The 20,203-nt window shown below is 37.8% G+C and overlaps 1 protein-coding gene across 3 annotated transcripts; it reads left to right on the top strand.

The window, feature by feature from the left end:
• The first annotated feature begins 2,321 nt into the window (after positions 1-2,321).
• On the top strand, positions 2,322-19,996 carry LOC110048198 (collagen alpha-6(VI) chain-like). Of its 3 annotated transcripts, XM_020753981.2 has the most exons (14): positions 2,322-3,096; positions 7,234-7,344; positions 8,624-8,662; positions 8,890-9,335; positions 10,263-10,425; positions 12,971-13,018; positions 13,320-13,352; positions 14,620-14,655; positions 14,956-14,988; positions 15,863-15,895; positions 16,600-17,163; positions 18,198-18,227; positions 19,059-19,197; positions 19,696-19,996. In XM_020753981.2, the coding sequence occupies exons 2-13, from the start codon at positions 7,287-7,289 to the stop codon at positions 19,193-19,195; spliced, it is 1,620 nt and encodes a 539-aa protein (XP_020609640.2). In that variant the 5' UTR covers positions 2,322-3,096; positions 7,234-7,286; the 3' UTR covers positions 19,196-19,197; positions 19,696-19,996. The 3 variants fall into 3 exon arrangements, with proteins under 3 accessions (XP_020609640.2, XP_089131584.1, XP_089131581.1); XM_089275458.1 differs by lacking the exon at positions 8,624-8,662; XM_089275455.1 differs by lacking the exon at positions 2,322-3,096 and having other exon boundaries at positions 7,124-7,344.
• The last annotated feature ends 207 nt before the right edge of the window (positions 19,997-20,203 follow it).

The raw sequence follows: 20,203 nt of genomic DNA, 5'->3' as shown, positions 1-20,203 counted from the left end.
ACACTCGATGGATTACAAAAAAGGGGAAGCTGTTTATAATCTATGCCTGAACGACTTAGCTATTCTTAGCGCTCCATGGTAAAAATGGAACAGGAAAAAACAAACTAGGAGAAAAAGACATTAAAAACAGGAAGCAGTGAAATACAATTTAGCCTGAAAATTCACAGGTAGCACTTTAATAAACCGCTAGAGGCAAACAAAAACACACTGATATATTGAACGGTGGTGAGCAGCTGTAGTGTCCTAATAACATTATTAAATGTATAAATAAATCAACCAAAAGAAAGACAGTATGCAACGCCGATAGAAATTGTGACACGTACGGCTGAGCGACGTAATCGGAGCAACCTGGCAAACTTCAGAGCAAAATTTATCTACTTATCAACAACCTAAACTTTTTATGGACAACTGAGAGCAGCAAAGCCTCAAATACTGCAAATAGGATAGAGGCACTAATCAAAGTATCCTTTTGTTTAAGCTTAACTATAAACAAGAAGACATTGAATTTTAATCGTAAACACGCGGTTTTTTGGCAGACATACCGCGTTGTTTCAGTTGTCATCGCTTAAAACAACTTCCTGTCGTGGGTTCAGCCCTTACATTGACAGTCATCGTATAGTATGAAGGTAAATCTAATCATATTTTGATCGTCAAAACTGCGCAAAATACGTTTGTGTCTAGATTCCTTTTACCTCACGGAAGGCTGCAAACATGAATGGCCCAAGAAGTCAATTGAGGTCTAAGGAAGTGATAAAAATACACTCTGTTTTATAAGAATATTGTTTCTCCAGTCGGGGCTGAATATTTTTATTTTTTTGCGGAGTGTAGGTTGAAATATTCTTGTAAATATTTCAACCTAAATATTCACAAGAATATTTAGGTTAAAACCGGTCCAAACGGTAGCAACATTTCAACGCAACATATCGCAACATTGTTGGGCGCGACATGTTGCACGCGTTTGGCCACCCTGTTGCGACGTGTTGCGACATGTTGCAACATGTTGGGTGTTGTTGGCTCAAATTTGAAAATGGTCAAATACAACATTTTTGGATGTTGCATGATGTTGTAGTCGTTTGGCCAGGTTCGTGCAACAATGTTGCGCCCGGGCATGCATGTTTTTGTTGTATAGCTGGTTTTCACCTGACGTCACCAAAATTCGAACTACAAAACTATTGATCTTCCTGAGATTTTTTTCTTAAATGATGTATAAGAGCAGCTGAAAACTACCATTCATACAAATTTTCGCTCCGAATGCGTTCTTGGTTTTGTGATACACTACGCTTGAATTTCTAAGCTTTTGCGTGACGCGGCACTTAAATGACGGCCAAGAGAGCTGTCATGATGGTTAAAAAAGTGACTTACTTCGGGGAACTTGGCTATCTGAACAGTTCATGTCTTAGAAAAAGTATTATTTTAATGTTTTAGAGTTCCTCGAGGGATAAATTCACGCTTTTGTAGCAAAACTCAGTGACAGATGTTTCTGTTGGTTTCCGGCCGCCATGTTGGTGCCCATACCGATGGGCACCAGCATGGCGTCTCCATACAAATCTCTATAAATTTGGGTAAAAAATTTCTCCACATATCTCGCATAAGAAAAATTGGTGTGACCAGAATTTTGGCGAGAGTCTTTGCATATTTACCTTCTTTCATTTCCCAGATTCTGGTTTTGATTTTTATTTTGATCTATTTTGAATTGCGTGACACTGAAAACCAGCAATTCAGAAAAAAAAAACATGTCATTGTACCTCATTAACACATTTTCAACACACAAAATTATATTTTTTTCAAAATCTAAGCCTCGAGCAAAAATCTCAATTTAAGTAAATTTGATCATGAGCCTCGATATAAAACGTATTCTTATAAAAAAGAAAGAGTGTAGCAGAACAGAGACATGTGAAGACCTTCAGAATAAATGCTACTTAGAACTGACCTGTTACACTAAGTTTCCTATGCACTTTTCAGCTTGACAAACGGCCTCATGATCATACTCAGCTGGTTTTAAAACACCTTGTAAACAAAGTGGAGTTCGAGAGGACTCTGCTGAGCTCAACCTCTGGAAATTCGTCACTAGAAAACCAAAATGATGATTGGAATCGCGTTGCAATTCCAAAGAAAAATAGAATACTCTCAGTCTGTAGAAGTTTAAGTTTGAATGACTATTTCCGTCCGAAATCTCTGAAATTGAATTTTGGACTGCCAAGGGATACTTTGTCAATTTTAGACCGTTCCCGGGTGCCTGGCTTATAAATTGCTGCCAAATTGTAATTTGCTTTATGCAGGAAGGTTTATTGTGGCTGATTTCGTTTACAAGAAATGTCTATAGATCTCTTAATTTATGTTCTGTATCGGAAGAGAGGACCTGAAATTTCTAATGAATAATGTCATGCATTTTCTCATATTGTGCTTGAAGATCTTGCTTTCTTCCTTCCACGGGTGTCGTACTTTCTAGGTTAAATTTCGACAGAGCTTTGATTGGCATCTCACGAAGCCATTTATTCAAGAATAATTGTTGTGAGTCTAATGCACAGGCCTCGATCGTCAGCTCATTTCTTGTATGAATTTGATCGAGTGGTCTTTGTTTTTTTAAGCCCTCCAAATTTCGCGCGATGATTGGACAATGCATTATTTTGGTATTTAGTATGTGAATCAAAACATTCTGGACTGCTCTTTGGGAGCTCTGGATGGGATTAAGCTGATGGCTTAGATTTAGTCAAAAAAAAAAAAAAAAAAACTGTTAGCCGAGAAACGACTGATGCCTGTGATCCGAGAACTGCGACATTGGATTGAAATTTTATTGTTAATTGAGATGACAGCCTTCCCATCCAGGCCTACTATGAACCGTGGCCCAAATAACTCGTAGAAGGCATATTCCTTTGGTCGACACTTGAAAAGTTAACTATAAGAGACGTCTTTATTTAAACAGAGCACTTAACGTCTACTGGGTTACGAAAACATTTACAAAGATAATAAATATTACTGGAAATATTATAAAAGATGCATTGCAGAGACACAGATAGAAGTGCACTTCTTCTAACGGTAGCAACACGACTTGTTTTCTACGTGGCGTGCTCTCGAAGTCACAGAACTTCTTTACAGGTAATTATGTTTTAAAAGATTGTAAATTATTTTGAATAAGAGGCGCAGGAGGACTTGAAATGTGGTGAGTAAAATAGGATAAGAAAACGGTCTTCAGTTTCTCTGGGAAGCTGAGCCACATAGAAAAAGCTGTCACTAGTTGAAGGATGCGTGCAGAATCCAAGGGAGATTATGCGTCTCAGCCTTTTTTTTTCATGTGCTTTCAAATCGTTTGTTTCTTTACGGCGTCATGCTGACAGAATTTCAATTTCCATTATTCCTGTTGTTATTGGTGATAGTTAGGACGAAGTATTATTTGGTGAACAGCCTGCATACTCTACTGTCCGTCTCTAAGTACAAGTCTACTATTGCAAGGCTTGTCGAGTCCAATAGCTATAGAATTTTACACTATAAGATTCTGTATTATCATGGGATCTGAAACGCTTCTTAACAGAAAGCGAATGAGAGTGATGGGTGTATGATCAGTTTACTCAATACGTCTAATTTTCACTCATAAGTACATCGTGTTAAGATAATACGAATTCCGTGAACAGTGTACCCTCTGGAAAAGTAGGAGAGATTTCACTTTCTATTTGATACATTTTTGGTTCCAGAAAAGCAATCAACTTCAATCTAGATATTGGAATGTTTCGTCCTAACGGTAACAACTTTATGTTGAATACGAGGCAAGGTACAAGGGCCGCAGCTAGGTTCAGACAACCAGGATAACATCGTGAATTGACCACAAATGTCAAGATTTGCCTGGAAGGTATGAGAGACAAAGAGAGATATAAGTAAACTAAGGAGAATCTCGTGTTTACAAATGTTCGACAGCGACGTGGTGTACCTCATAAATCACCTGAGCATCATCCAAGGGAGTCTTGTGTAAATAAATAATAGCGACCCTTCTGTGTCTACAGCTTGGTGTTAGGGCCGCTCGGAGAATCAAAACGCTTTCACTGTATCGATGTGAGACGTAAGTTAACAACTTGAACAGACGCTACCATGCCCTGCTTGCTGGTAATTTTTTCCTCCAACTCTCCTGATAAAAAATGCTACAAACGCATGAGTTTTTATCATTTTAATTTCAAAGAAAGAAAGAAATATTCAAAACATTTGAAAGGAAAAGGTCTTAATTTCAAACGAAGCTAGAAATTTCTTCCGTCGAATCGACACTTAATCTGGTATCAAAATATCTGCGAGACTAATGCTCTTTGTACTTATGTTACCAATCAAAAATGTCATTTCAAATCGGGAGATAAATCAAAACAGTCCATCTAAACTACTCTATTAAGGTTATCATAGACTTTCGCGGGTGTCTTTAGCTAAAATTGCAAATGTGCAACATAATATGTAATGTAAAGCTGGAAAAAAAAGAAACGATCTTACAGACAACTAAAGAAATAAAAAAGCGACTATTTGACAATCAGAGCGTAAATCTAGCCGGTCGAAAAAAAAAGGAAAGCGAGACAAAAGATTAACGAGTCTTAGTCTAATCGATTATATGCACTTTTTAGAAACTTTATAACGAACCAAAACAAAACTATTGAGTTCCGTTCAGGATTTGGGGCAAGCAGCTTCAATACTTTAAAAGCTGGCGTTCATGATATGGGGAGCAGATTGGGAGCAGGGATGGCGCAGTGGCCGGTGTCATATGTGGGTTGAGTCTGTTGTTGGTTCTCGCCTTCGTCCGAGTGTTTTTCTCTGGGTTCTCCGGTTTTCTTCCCTCCGCAAAAACCAACATCTCTAAATTTCAATTCGACCAGGAGAAAGGACCCGCATGAAACCCTGCTACGGCTGTTGTGGTTTCCTCTCTAAATATCGACATTTATTATATTTCTAACCTTATGGACTACGTTGAAGACTAATTAGATAAACAGGCGGCGTTATATTAGAACCTTATTCAATAGGCGGCGTTACATCCGTCTACAGTTAGTTTATAGAATCGTGAACGATTATAACTGCCCCAGGCCACTACAAGGCTATTTTGTATTACGATCCGACCTCCGTGGTAAGGTCTTGAGAGATAACAGAGAACTTCATCTCCGTAGAACTAAAATTGCTATGGGCCAGTCCACATTCATGTACGCTGCTGCCAAGGAATGGAATGACCTCCCAAACGACCATAGAAACTGCAATAGTCTGAAAATTTTTAAAAATAAACTTTTTAAATTTTTTAGTGATTTAGACAAGACTGATTTTTTTTAGTATTGTTTGATTGATTATTGTTTTTTACCATGTAATTTATAGATACTGATCATGGGTTTATACCAACGTCTTCCTCCCGCACTTCGCTGATCCGTCTTTCAGTTTTAATTAAAGCTTTTATTATTATTATTATTATTATTATTATTATTATAAATCAAAGCTATTAATAATGACAAAGAAAGATAGTTGGAATCAGTTGGGATTCTTAACAGTTTATGTTCTATTTGCAATATTTGGTTATTTAGTTACAGTGTCCCCAATTAGCACAACAGTGCTAAATACAATCGACACAAATAAAGTTATTATTATTATTATTATTATTATTATAGAGTATCTTTTGCGCTGCTGAGATCAGCATTACTTTGTTTAAGAGGCTCGCGAGCTCCTAGGAGAGTCCACTTAGAACTGTCGGACATTGATTTATATATCGAAAAAGGACATGCAAATATTCGTTAAGGCAATTGAGAATGCTATTTCTGGAGAACTCTAGCCGAACCCACGAACACTGAGCCAAGAAGTGGACCTGCATATAGCTACAGTGTATTTTTAAAGTAGAGTTTTTGCCATTTAAATGTGTAGAGTATTTTTTACTATTCTTATTTAAATTTTTTCGACAAATGATAATAGACAAATTTATAAGGGTTGTGAAGAATGAGTGTAATTTGTAATTCGTTTGTAAGTTAGTATTTCCCTGACATATATATTGTCCTAAGAATTTTTACAGTTGTAATTTTTTATAAGCCACTATTAAACATTATTATTATTATAAAAAAATTATTATTATTTTTATTATTATTATGATAGAATGTAAACGTTTTTAATTACCTCCCTTAGAAAAACAAGACATACAAAACAAAAATATTTGCGACTTCCTTGTTCGTGCGGCTGTCTCTGGTTAAAAGTTAAGAAAAAATTAAGAATAAGTATCTTGCGTCACAGACAGTTTACACCACCAAAATGATTTTTGTGACACGCCCGGCTGAACCGTAGGCTGACAAAAACCACATGAAATTTGAGGAACTGGGAATTGACAAACTTTAGGGATAAACTTATCTACTTGACAAAAACCTAAAATTTTGTTTGGTAGGTCTATTAATAAACGAATACCTTCGTTTTACTCAACTAACAAAGGGATATTTTCTTAAATCCCTCCGCACTCAACTGATATGACAACAACTATGCGATGCGGGACAAGCAGACACAAGTCATGCTATGGCTAGTAAAACAAAAACATGATGCAACACATCAGGCCAGAAACAAATTGTAAAATGTCCAGAATAAACGGCTTGACAAAAGTATTGAACAAGCTAATAGTAAATAAATCAAACAACCTAAATACCAAATAAAACCAAACGCTCGGTTCTGGTTAACAATACATAGGAATATTTCATGTTTTCCCGACATTTCGGCTAAAACTTCCGCCTTCACGATCATCAGGGGAAGAACAGGTTAAGAAAAATTACACAGAGCACGTTACAAATTAAGAAAAATGCAAGTTAGTCTCTAGTTGAGTCTTTTTAAAGCTTAGTTCAAATACCCATGCGCTAGAAAAATGCATCCCCATTTGTCCTCACGATTGAGAGGAATCTTGCAAATATTTATCTCCCATTGATCTCCAGTGATCATAACCAAAACGTAAACAACCAGTTTCAGCCAAAGCTGACAAACAATGTAAAAAATGCTCCGCCAAAGTCGACTTCTTTTATTCCAAAACGGAAAGACCTCGTGCCGAAAGATCAAACTCGTGGCGCTACAATCGCACAAGTCAGCTTTGGCATAACATTGTTTACGTTTCGGTACACTCCTTGTCCAAAGAAAATTCTAGTTGATAGACTGATCAGCCTTGACATGGCTGCGCTGTCTTATATGCCACTGTGACACGATGGGCAAATAAGTCATTTAAGCAAGTAATTCGTTTTTAAACTTACTGTTTTGGGAAATTTATTTCAGGTCATTTCAGTTGCTACTTTTCTTGAAAGCAGCTTAACAACACATCGATCCTGATGGGCAATCTTGGTGCGTTCATCGTGTTGTTTTGTTTTCTCGTCGAAATGAATTGTGGTAAGAGATTTGTACTATTACTTTAATCTAATCTAATCTAAGGCAGTTTTTAGACAAAGGGTCTAAGTAGTCAAACATCATTTTTATCAAGGCAACAAAAGTCTTTATCTGTGCACTCTTGAAAGAGTGAATCTACGAAATGTTCACTATTTTACCGTTTTTAAAAGCAACTGGTTGAAATAAGTGAAGTTGGAATGATAAGAATGATAAATTGTTTATATGTTCCGGAGAGATTAAAATACAGTGTTCCAAAAGTGTGCACGATTTCATAGATTTTCAAAATACTCGCATGGGCGATATTTCAATGTTTCTGGAACATTTTGAAGATCATCAAACGATTTCAAACACTTGAAAACAATTGGTAAAGGAGCCACGGACTTATATCCGAATTTTTCCAAAATTTTATCAAAGGGATTGACTTATTTACTCTGAAATGTTATTTCTTTTCTATTCATCGTGTTTGTCGTTTAACCTCAGCTTCTGGGCTCCATTTGATACAATCCCAATAGCTCATCATGTAGATTCCAACGAAAATAAAACCTATAGTTGACCTATAGTTGTGTTTGCTTCGTACTATTCGGCTGTTACATGAACCCAAAGTGTGATTTTTCATCTTTTTTTTATTCTCAACTTTCGTTTAGCGCATTTGTGAGTAACGAAACGAGAAAGGGAAAAGTGTCCTGTTCCATAAGCCGCAGTTAGTGTTACTTCAGTGTACGGTTCCGCGTCTTACGTTTGTAAAGAAATTGTAATATATATGTATGGGTTATTGACCAAGTGTGAGGTCAAGATGGCTGGATATTGGCCAAGTTCTTTTTAAACTCGCAAAAAAAGAACGAGGCCAATATCCAGCCATCTTTACCGAACAAGCCTGGTCAATAAAGGATTTATCATATGGCTTTTGGGGAAATGTTTTCTTGCGGGACACGACAGGTAGTCCCGAGCGGACAAGATAGCTCCATCTTGCCCGCTCACGGAGCTAGCCATATAGTAAATTTGCTTATTTACTTACTTTACTTCTTTTTACTTACTTACTTACTTACTTACTTACTTTCTTTCTTTCTTCTTGCCCGCTCACGGAGCTAGCCATATAATAAATTTGCTTATTTACTTACTTTACTTCTTTTTACTTTCTTTCTTTCTTTCCTTCCTTCCTTCCTTCCTTCCTTCCTTCCTTCCTTCCTTCCTTCCTTCCTTCCTTCCTTCCTTTCTTTCTTTCTTTCTTTCTTTCTTTCTTTCTTTCTTTCTTTCTTTCTTTCTTTCTACTTCTTTTTACTAGTTCCTCTTTCAAGGAAGGTACAGTTTTCGAATCAAGCTGGTAAGTACGTTTCACTATATTTCAAGATTCCTGTACTGTACGTCTCTCGTTCTAGTAGCCGCCACAAATCTATGTTATTATATGTGCCAACCTAATTTGCCATTTGCTAGTAGTGTTGTGCTCGATCGTAACCCTGTAGACATGAGCCAAGCCAAAGTTATTCCACTTTGAATCCTGAGTGGCAGAAAACATTAACAATACAAAGTCTTTTTTTTTTGGTCAAATAGATGGATGTAAGCAGATAATGGATATCGCGATACTGGCTGATAGATCACGAAGTATGTCGAGCGATAATCGCCTGGATTTGATAAAGGCCGTCAATACGTTGGTGGACGAGCTTGGAGTGTCTGAAACAGGCAATCACTTTGGTTTTGTCACTTTTGCTGTTAACGCAATACTCCACAGCAACTTCTCAAACCCGTTTTACTACAATGCTAACAACTTGAAGAGTAAAATGGAGAAAGAAGTAAAGTTCACACCAGATAGAGATTCGACTCGTACAGATTTGGCAATGCAGCTGACCGAGAACGAGCTGTTTATCAGAGATGGAGGACACAGAGCCAATGCCAGGAGTGTTCTACTTCTCCTCACTGATGGAAGACCGGTGTTTGTTAACGAAGCATGGGACAAGAGACCCCAAATTCCAACTTCGAGAATAACCAAACTATTGGAGGTAATTATATTTAATGTTACTTTCAATTTGTAATTTCAGTTACCTATTTCCTTGAACATAAACCTGGCGAAAATGGCTCCGTATACTTGCAGAAGCCAAAACTATTTCAGAAATTTATCATAAGTATTAATTTTCTTATCGATGATATTTCAATGAATCTCCTATTAAAATCAAGAAACCGTGGAGGGAGAAATGAAGTGTGGAAAGTTTACCAAGGAAATGAGACTTCCCATGCTGTTTTCTCAAATATTTTTGGACCGATTTAGAGGCATATTTTAAGGGATATGACTCACAGGGAAGTGGTTCTGTCCCGTGATCATGAAATGTGAAATGCGGTTGATTACATATTGCCAATGAAAAAACTCTATCGGGAAATTCCAAAATTTCGCGTTCGATCATTCCGAGTTTTTTTAGTGTCAATGAACAAAATAAAGCATATTCTTTCACTGCAATCAAATATAATTGAAGCTCTGCTTGCAACTGCCCTCGTAAGCGGTCTATATCGTGGAAACACGTTTAAATTGCCCATTCAAAATATCCGTTATACATGTATGGGCGGCGCCGTAGGGGTTGATTTTTGAACCGTTTTGGCTCATTATATTTTAAAATACAAGTCAAGATAGAGGCTAAAAAGTGGAGGGATAAAATAGAAACTGCTGAAAACTAATTTATATAATCTGGTCACAAACAACCGAACAATGAACCTAGCCCTTAAAGTAATGAGGAAAAGAATGAAATTACAGGTTCTGGCTTCTGAAGAGATTGCAATAGGAACTGAATATCTCCGTGAGCACTGATTGTCTCTTGCATCAGGTACAGCCTTCCTTAACTACTCGTGTTCCATGTACCATTTAAATCTGAAAATATCGCATAAGTTTGCTCATCTGCATGCATGATCTTACATACCGCCACTTTTTCTTTAACTAGAAAAGAAATGTCAGTATCATTATCATTGGAGTTGGTCCAGCCGCAAAAAACTTCAAGGACGAAATGGAAGAGTTGGCTGGCAATAAACGCCAAGTGATCCTTTTTGACAGCTTTAAAGAACTCACCAAAAGGATCGTAACCGAATTTAAAAGCAAATTGTGTGGTAAGTTTGGTTTATTAAGAAAAGAACAACCCTTGCTTTACACTATAAATGTAGTATGTTACATAGCTTTCAAAGCAAATATAGTTAAGGGTGGAACTTTTCAATAAGAAAAATAATAGTAAGCAGTAAAATCACTTGCGATTTTTCAAAAAAAAAAAATAATGGTAATGGAACTGAGTGGAGTCCAATTCGGTCTGTAATCATACGATTAACAAAATCGGACGACCGCGAAGTGGGAGTCCGATTTGTTAATCACGAGTATGAATTGGACGACGCGAAGCCCTGTTACCAATTAATCAAAACTATGACAAAATTCGAGAAACGAGCAAACCATCGACTGAGCGTTGAACGATTAAACGTCGTTATGAGTGCTGAAAACACAGCAGTTTACTCAACAAAGTGCACCGCAACAGCGGGCGGAAAATGAAGCGTACTGCCCAATTACAAGCATGACGCGTACACTGTCCAATTAAAGCTCAAATCGGGCTGCTGATAGCCGATCACGTTCGAGAATTTTGTTATAGTTTTGATTAATAATGGTAATAGGACTGAGTGGAGTCCAATTCGGTCTGTAATCATACGAATGATTAACAAAATCGGACGACCGCGAAGCGGGAGTCCGATTTGTTAATCACGAGTATGATTACAGACTGAATTGGACGACACGATGTCCTGTTACCAATTAATCATAACCATTACAATTTCCCACAAAAGTAAAAGTTTCATTTGAAAAAGCGCTTTTAATAGTCATTTTTAAATATCATAATTAAAAATATGAAGAATGCGGCGGCTTGCAAAATGGCGGTTAAGTTTATTTCTAAACAGTCACCAGTTTTTACAAAGTCAGTCTCTTGAATTGGTTGCTATAGTGATTGTAATCAACGCTGTGATTGGTGGATAAAATGATTGGTTCATGTAACTGTCCGATTACAGGTGTCCGATTACAGCCAACCGTCCGATTACACTGTCCGATTACAACTTTGAAGATTAATTGGAGCAAAATGCAGCAGTTTATGCACCAATCACATTTGAGGAAATTGTAATTGTTACGATTAAACTTGAAATTCATTGCTGTTTGAAAAGTGACAAAGTAGTCGCTAATCACATATAGCTTATTAGGAAGTGTGTTCCACACTTAAATCCGGGCTACATCATTGGTAGAGTTCGATTTTAATTTCCTGGGTTGCATAATGTCTAGGACCGCGCCGAACTTGTACTATATAGGGTGTTGCTTATAGCCACAGTCCATCCAAACCGTTCGCGGAGAAACGATGGCGAAGTAGTGAGAGCGGTCGCTTCTCTCAACAATATTAATGTCGCTGAGATTCGATGCCAACCTGGAGATGCGTAGGTTGAATTTGTTGTTGGTTCCTGCCTTGTTTCTCTCTCTTTCCTGAAAAACTAACATTTCCAAATTCCAATTCGACTTAGATAGAGGACCAGATTTAAAATCAACTAGGGCTGAAACGGCCTCCTTTTTAAATAAATATTTAACAATTATTCGCCCAAGGCGAGGTGAATATTCACCAATGTTCACTGAGCCTGAGGGGAATAATTGTTTTAGTATAATTTTCAGAGGTGAATATCAAGGACTACAAAATAACGGACTAAAACATAAAACACAGACAAAGTACACGTATGCCGCCGTAGTTTTAATAATAAGCTTACATGCATATCGATTGTGAATCAATTTACTCGCGAGTTCGGCACTAAAACAAACGAGCGAAACACTACGAAAAATAAATTCATCCAGCACCTTTGTTTTATCGTTGTTGACTTCATTCACAGCTCCCATCATCGTCTAAAAATGAGTAGCTTTAGTTTGAAGGAAAAAAATTTCAGTCAATCGATCGATCAACGTAACCACTGCGTTTACGATTCTTAAATGCCTTGAATACGAGTTCTTGAAAAGATTTTTGGTCCAAGGGCGACAGCAGTCACTTTGGCAATTCTCCATCCTTTCTAATATCCTGGACCTGGAGTGATTTCTTTCGAATAAATGAAAACTTCATTCAGCAAGTGTCCGCCATGTTTACTTGCCGAGATGGCAAAGATGGTGAGCTTAGTAACCAAGTGAATATAACGTCATATGAGGAGCTTTTCGACCAATCAGAATGTCCAATTCTTATATTCACCTCTGGAAATTATACTAATGTAATTTATTTATTACTTATTTCATTTAGCACTGGAGCGTTCGTTCCTTTTATATGTGAAGAAATATCTCACAGTGATAAACTTTATAAACTGACTCAAGTGCTATGCTCCTTCGATTCTTTTGATTATTTGAATTGTAGTTTCATATGTATTTGAGCTGGAAAAATATCTAGAATATCTAGACCACGTTGAGCAGAGACATCTGAATACTTGAAGAAAAAGTTAATGTTATCGCTCAACGAGATCTAGTTATATTGCTACACGCCAAAAGGTTTGTCAGGAAAGCACTCTTCATCAGAGGTGTGGAAAACAAATTCTCTCAGTGGAGCGATTGTAAGGTGCGGCGATGGAGAAGAAGAAATTTTAAGGCTCAAAAATTGTTTCTTTGTAGATCGACCGTCAGATCCACCAGCAACAAAGCCTCCAGCTCCTGCAGCAAGTATGTAGACGAATGTTTCTTATATTATACAGCTGCCTGCACTGACGATTTGCCTGAGAGAATACGAGTTGTTTAGCCTGTTAAATTGCGACATTCGCATCTACCAATAGTAATGTTTAGTAGGATGCTAGTTACAGGGAAGAAACTGAAAGGGAAAGAGGGTAAAAAGATCACAACAAAAAGAACGAAAAAAATTGAAATCTATAAAAAACAAATTCAAAAACATTTTACAATAGGGGCTTGTTGTATTTGTATATCTTTATCTTCTTGTGTAATATATTTCCCTTGTTATTCGTTATAGTTCGACAGTCAACAAAGGCCCCAACTCAAGCAAGTATGTATATTTTTGATGTTTTATCTTCTGATGTTGTGCTTTATCGCTTCGCTTTATATCTCTCAGTTAGTACGCGCGCTGTGATTGGTCAATTTAGTGAGCCGTATTCTACTGCGCGGCCCGCTAAAATTTAAAGCTGCTTTTGTTGCCAAAATGTTTCGTTTATTATCGCCAAGTGTTCTCAACTTTTTAAGCAAGTAAAAGTTTAATACTTTGTTGTACTTCTGAAATTGCGTATTAAAACCTGCTAAGGACTCAAGAGTCACTTAACGACGATTTCAAGTTGACTCGTTACTTTAGAGTGCGTCAGAAATTTGAAGCCGTTCCGCGTGAATATAAATCGTTTCCGAGCCCGTCAGACACACAGTAGAGATACAATAAATATCTTACTAACCCTGTTTCCTCGATCCGTACTGTAAGTTATGGATCCTCGTTTTTTTCCCTCGATTTATGGCCCGCGCGCTGCGCGCTTGGGCCATAAATCGATGGGGAAAAAACTCGGTCCGTAACTTGCAGTACGGCCCTCGAACTAGGTTAGTATTGTTGTGTAATACGTTTTCCTCTTTTGGGATAGTGCAGTGGTGAGAGCGCTCGCCTCCTACCAATCCAGCCCGGGTTCGAATCCTGGACCCGTTGTCACAAGTGGGTTGAGTTTGTTGCTGGTTCTCGCCTTGCTCCGAAGGTTTTTCTCCGGGTTCTGCTATATTCCTCCTTCCACAAGAGCAAACAACTCTAAATTTCAATTCAATCTGGAAACAGCGGACGAAGGGTTGAAATGTGCCACTGCAAAGTCGTATTGATCAGTTGATGATTGAGTTAACTTAAAAGAATCTCCAAGCGTTCCATTGCGTTTGGAAATTTCAATGAATAAAATTATGATTTTTAGGCCAACCGCTACAGGAAAATCAAGTGGTGCAAGAATAATATAGACAAGATAGAGTGTTTATCTCTGGCCGAAGCATGGGCCGATCGTTGCCCTTGGAAACGTTTTGTCATAAAAAGGAAACAACATATAAGCCCCGAACTTTGACATCTACTAACAGTCAATATTTACTAGTCACAAGTCAAATAGGGTCTTAACCAAAATAAACTCGTGGGTAAATTTTAATTATTGCAGGACCCCACTGAAAACCACCAAGGCGAGTGGGCTTCCTGGATAAATATTTCTATTACTATTATTATCATAAATAAAATAGTACTAATTATTGAATGACTTCTTCTAATACCTTAATGTTTTTCAACTGTTTCTTTGTAAATCGACCGTTAGATCCACCAGCAACAAAGCCTCCAGCTCCTCCACCAAGTATGTAGACGTATGTTTCTTATGTTATACAGCTGCATGAACTGACGATTTGCCCGAGAAAATACAAGTTGCTTAACCTGTTAAATTACGACATTCGCATCTACCAATAGTAATGTTTAGTCTGATGCTAGTTACAGGGAAGAGGCTGAAAGGGAAAGAGAGTAAAAAGATCAAAACAAATAGGACGAAAAAATTAAAATCTACGCAAAACAAATTCAAAAACATTTTACAGTATGGGCTTATTGTATTTGTATACCTTTATCTTATTGTGTAATATATTTTCCTTGTTTGTCATTATAGTTCGACAATCAACAAAGGCCCCAACTCAAACAAGTATGTACATTTTTCATGTTTTATCTTCTGATGTTGTGCTTTATCGTTTAGCTATATATTTTATCTCTCATTTAGTAGCGCGCTGTGATTGGTCAATTTAGCAGGCCGTATGCTACTGTGCGGCCCGCTAAAATTTGAAGCTGTTTTTGTTGCCAGAATATTTCGTGATTTATCGCCAAGTGTTCTTCACTTTCTTAATCTTAGCAAGTAAAAGTTTAATAATTCCTTTTTTTTTGAAACTGTGTATTAAAACCTGCCGACGACTTAAGGTCATTCCCCAGTATTAAATTGCGCATCCCTACTGCGCATAATTTCACGCGTGACTAGCGCGCGCGCATGAAAAAATGGCGGCTTTTTATTTACGGGTGGACCTCGCCATAGAGGTAAATCGTCATTTTCTCGCAAACGAGTATGGTGACCTATCATTTTTTTTCTGTTGTTTTGAATTGAGTAATAAATTTCTCTGGGTAAAATAAATATGGACCAATTCTCAGTGTAGAACAAAAAACAATCGTCGGAATATTAATCGTGAATTTAGCAAGCAATCGTGACTACAATCGTGGTGCTACTATAAGGATTTATTGGGTACAAACAAGGTGCTGTTGCTCCTAAACGAGCATGGAGACCCCTCATTTTTATTTCAAAATTTAAGTTCCTACAATATTAACAATTTATAGGCAAAGTTTCACAAAAATCTCAGTGCAGGTTCTATTTCAGTGGAATGAGTCGCTTGACAACGATTTCAAGCTGACTCTTTACTTTTGCGCGCTTGGACCATAAATCGATGGGGGAAAAACTCGGTCCGTAACTTACAGTAGGGCCCTCGAACTCAGTTAGTATTATTGTGTAATGTATTCCTCTTTTGTCATTATAGTTCGACAATCAACAAAGGCCCCAACTCAAGCAAGTATGTATATTTGTCATGTTTCATGTGTTAAGGTTGTGCTCTATCCTATTATTTGTTGGAACGGCTTGAGCTTCATTACTGTCTAGAACATCTCCTCGCCTTAAGATCTGATAGCCAGCCTGTTAGTAGAGTACTGCTGACATACTGGCAATGCAAACTCTGCAATCTGACTGGCTGAACCATCGTACAGTATCAGCCGTTATAGTATACAAGTTAACTATCCTTTTTCGTCATTGGGCAATACCTACTGATCGCGAGATATGACCTCGTAATGGCACTATTTAAGCAATAGACTGTTTCCGTGTCCAGGAACTATCGCCTGATAGTGGCCTCGAGAAAGTTTGTTGCTCTTAAAACAAATATTTGCCCAAGAAGCGAAGCTTCGAGGGCAAATAAATACGCAGAATAATTAGACCACCGTTGTGCGGTGACATCAACACTTGGAGAAAAAGTTAATGTTATCGCTCAACGAGATCTAGTTATATTGCTGCACGCCAAAAGGTTTGTCAGGAAAGCACTCTTCATCAGAGGTGTGGAAAACAAGTTCTCTCAGCGCGGCGAATTGCAAGGTCCGGCGATGTAGAAAAATTCGTTGAAGAAACAGTGTAGCTTAACGGTTGGGAGCTGGCATTAAAAGTTATTATCTAACCACCAAATTTAAAACAGAAGAACATTAAACTGATTACAGATCACTTGACTTTCAGGGAAAACTGATCCTATTTTGTGTCCAACGGAAGTCGCATTTATCTTAGACTCTTCGAACAGCATTAAAGATGAAGATTTTAACGATGAGAAGGAGATCGTCAAGAAGATAGTGATGGATTTGGACATAGCATCGGATAAAAATCGAGCTGCGCTGGTTCTTTTCGGTACCTCGCCCACTCTGGAAGCTCGACTTGGACAATATGAGACAGCTTACAGATTCCAGGAAGTTTTGGAGAAACTACCCAAAATGGGCGAAAGAACACGAATCGACAGAGCCCTGAACGTTGCAGAAAATCAGATCTTCCCAGAAGCCAGACAGGGCGTGTATAAGATTGCGATAATACTAACCGATGGGGTCCAGTCTACTGGAGCCCAAGGCCTAAGACGATCCTCGAAGCCCTTGCGGGACGCAGGCGTTCGTGTGATTGCGGTGGGTATTGGCGTTGGTAAGCGGGAGCGTAGACTACGACTAATGACAGATCGTGATGAAGATGTCGTGGATACAAAGAGCATCCAAGGACACTTGCAGAAGATACTTGATGACCTAAGGCAAAATGGCTGCAGTAAGTATCTGTAAATGCTTTATTTCAGTAAATACCTGATGTGGGTTTATGACCTTGAAGGTCGTTTCTTGCTGCTTTCTTCATGGAGTGCAGTTTTGCCAGTTTGCTACAAACAAAGAAAACGACTGGGTTTTATTTTGGAAACTAAGCTGAAATGTTATATCCTTTGAGACAATTATGACCTTCAGTTAACAAGATTATTCAAATGTGAAAAACACTAAAAATTATGGAATTTATTGGTGCATTTACCACACTTTGTTGCCTCGGTGGGTAAGTAGAAATTTACAGTGTTCATGTAACCTGGGTATCGGGCTTGGTTTATTTTTTGGGGTAGGGGGTGTGAGAAGAAGAGAGAGGGGAAATTCAAAAAGAAGAAAAAGCTGACACATAGGCTCTTATTTGACCTGAAAATCATAGCAGCAAATTAGAATCATTTTCTGTTATAGGGGCTGTCGTAAGGGGCCTAAAAACTAAATACTAAAAACGTGCGACTAGGAGCAGAACCTTGAGTCACCAGGTCCATTTGCTGTTTCTCCCCGTTCTCGGATCTCACCATAAACTACTTTTTTTTAACTAAAATCCAAAAACGCTCACATTATTTTGAACAATAACTTAAGTTTCTAAATCTTTCTTTGAAAGATTGGAGAAACAAGAAAACGTCGCCTTTGATCTCCAGTGATTGCACACTAATCAGGATGATCGTGCACGATAGCTCAGCTGATCAGATTAAAACATTGCAATAGTACATTAGAAGAATATAAGAATAGAATATAGTAATTCTGTTGAGGGCCTATAGTTTGATAGTTGTCCAAGGAAATTCTATGTTCAAAAGACGGTATTTACATAAACTAATAGTCAATAAATAGTCAGACAATAGTCATAGGAAAGAAGTAAAACTTGAAGATGCTTAACAACTCATTACGAAATTAAAGGACAACTACATAAAAAAAAAAAAAAAAACATTTATGGCTTAATAATGTATTTTGTACCTTATAATTCTTTTGTGTAACAGTTTTCCTTGTTTGTATTCATAGATCTACCACCGAAGCCCCCTACTCAGCAAAGTAGGTATTTTTTTATGTTTTATCTATTAATGTTGTACTGCAAAGTTACCATCTTTTTTTATTGGTCGGAATGGGTTGAATTTCATTAAGGTCCGGAAACCTGACTAGCTGTTAAGATTAAATTACCTGCTAGAACCAGAGGGATCGGAGGGCAGCTAAGAGCTTGTGTACCATCCCCGAGAGTGAGTGTAGGGCTAAGTGAAGGAAATAAAACTATATGTTAAAGGGTCTAGAAATTCAATGTGTCTGACCGTGCCACAGCTAATGTGAGGGTGCTCGGGTGTTATTGTTTTTCGCCATTTTATACATAAAACGACAAATCAGTTCCATTATGCACTGGGTTTGCCTTAGTTGGCGACAACATTTGGCGTTGAAAAGAGAGTCGATCATATGGTTTTGTTTCTGCAATATAAAGACGTTTGATTTATACCCTGCACACCGCCGGTACATGATGCCTCTGAATTACCCAGTTGTCATTTAGCAGGCGGGGAAAACTGTACCTTTCTGACCTGATATGTTTGTTTTCAAAAAGAACAGTCATTTCATTCCACTTTCCTCACTGGGGACTGCTTTGAATTCAAGAATGCTGGAAATGCTGGAAACCCAACATATTTGAAAAAGCCAAGAACATTTTGTGCCACAAAACTTTAAATTGGCGCCGAAACTGGGTCGCCAGCGCCTAGCAACTCTCTCGTTAAATGTCGCCAGGTAGAATAAAAGTCGTGTTATTCTGAACAAAACATCTGAAATTAACTATTGCTCTTATGAACTGATTTATGCTACTAATTTATGTTACTAATTATGTTACTAATTTATGTTGCTAATTTTCAGAATGCGAGGATGAGCCTAATTACCAACGCGGATGTAGAAAGAAAACCAAAACCAAAAACAAAAGGTTTTGTTGGGACCATCAAGACTTTTCTTTCATACATTGCCGGAAGTCTTGTGAGCTTTGCCCTTTGTCTTGAAGGTGAGTAAAATAACTAGTAATTGTACTGAGGTTATTCGCTCTTTCCTCCATAATGATTCAAAGAAGACATGGGAAGGAAAAACCTCGCTGAACAATGTTCCGCCCCAGTCGGTTAGGGATTGATCGTCCACACCTACTTCTCCCCTGCACCGTTGGCCTTGAATTAATAAAGAAAGCTAGAGGTACTTGAACCCTTCCTGCCCTGTTCTTGAAGATCGCGGCGGTTAAGGGTAGAGGGGTGGGGAGGGAAGGGGGCGGCAAATAGTTCCCCTGTTTGGCTCTAAAAGTACTAATTTGGCCTACTCAAGAGACCACGATGACCTACAGTGGCTGAAACGTTCAATTGGCGATCTTATAAAAATCTTATAAAATTGGGGCCTTTACACAACTTTCCCTCATCTTCAATGTAAGTTCCTCTTTCCTCCTGTGTTTTTTCTTAGCAGGCTAATAAGTTGATCGGAACATGTGCTTATTGATGTCTTTCGTATATTCTTGTAGCGTCTTAGTGGCAGCTATGAAAAAAGAAAAGATGCAATGTTGAAAAATGGACAGAAATCAAGTAACCTGTAGCAAGACTTCAAGTAAAATAGACCAACGTGTGAACACATTATTAATTTATTGTTTAGCGAGCTTTGTTGGTCAATAATAAGAAATGTGGGGTATTACTGTAAGGGTTGTACTACTTGAGTAAAAAAAACGTGATTTGACGATGAAACAATTAATTAAATAAAGTTCATATACTGTATTCTTGAACGAAGTTGCTAGAATTCAAAAATAAATTTTGAGACCAAACTGAAAACAGCGTTTGCCCCTTGGTGCTACCAAAAAAACAGGAAGCGCAGTAACATGTCGTTTCCAAGACGTTTATCTACGTAACTTTATGTTGTAGTTTAAAATCTTATTTAAAATGTCTAGTTCAAAATAATTTCAAACAAGCTTGACTTGTTCCAGATTTATTACCATAAACCTGAGACAAAGAAAGATTATGGAAATAAATCTGAAACAA

This window comes from Orbicella faveolata, unplaced genomic scaffold (assembly GCF_042242905.1).
Source record: "Orbicella faveolata isolate gen_17 unplaced genomic scaffold, um_ofav_v1 contig_1, whole genome shotgun sequence".
Taxonomy (NCBI): Eukaryota; Metazoa; Cnidaria; class Anthozoa; order Scleractinia; family Merulinidae; genus Orbicella; species Orbicella faveolata.
The sequence above is the reverse complement of the archived record's forward strand: the minus strand, read 5'-3'. Positions and strand labels throughout refer to the sequence as shown.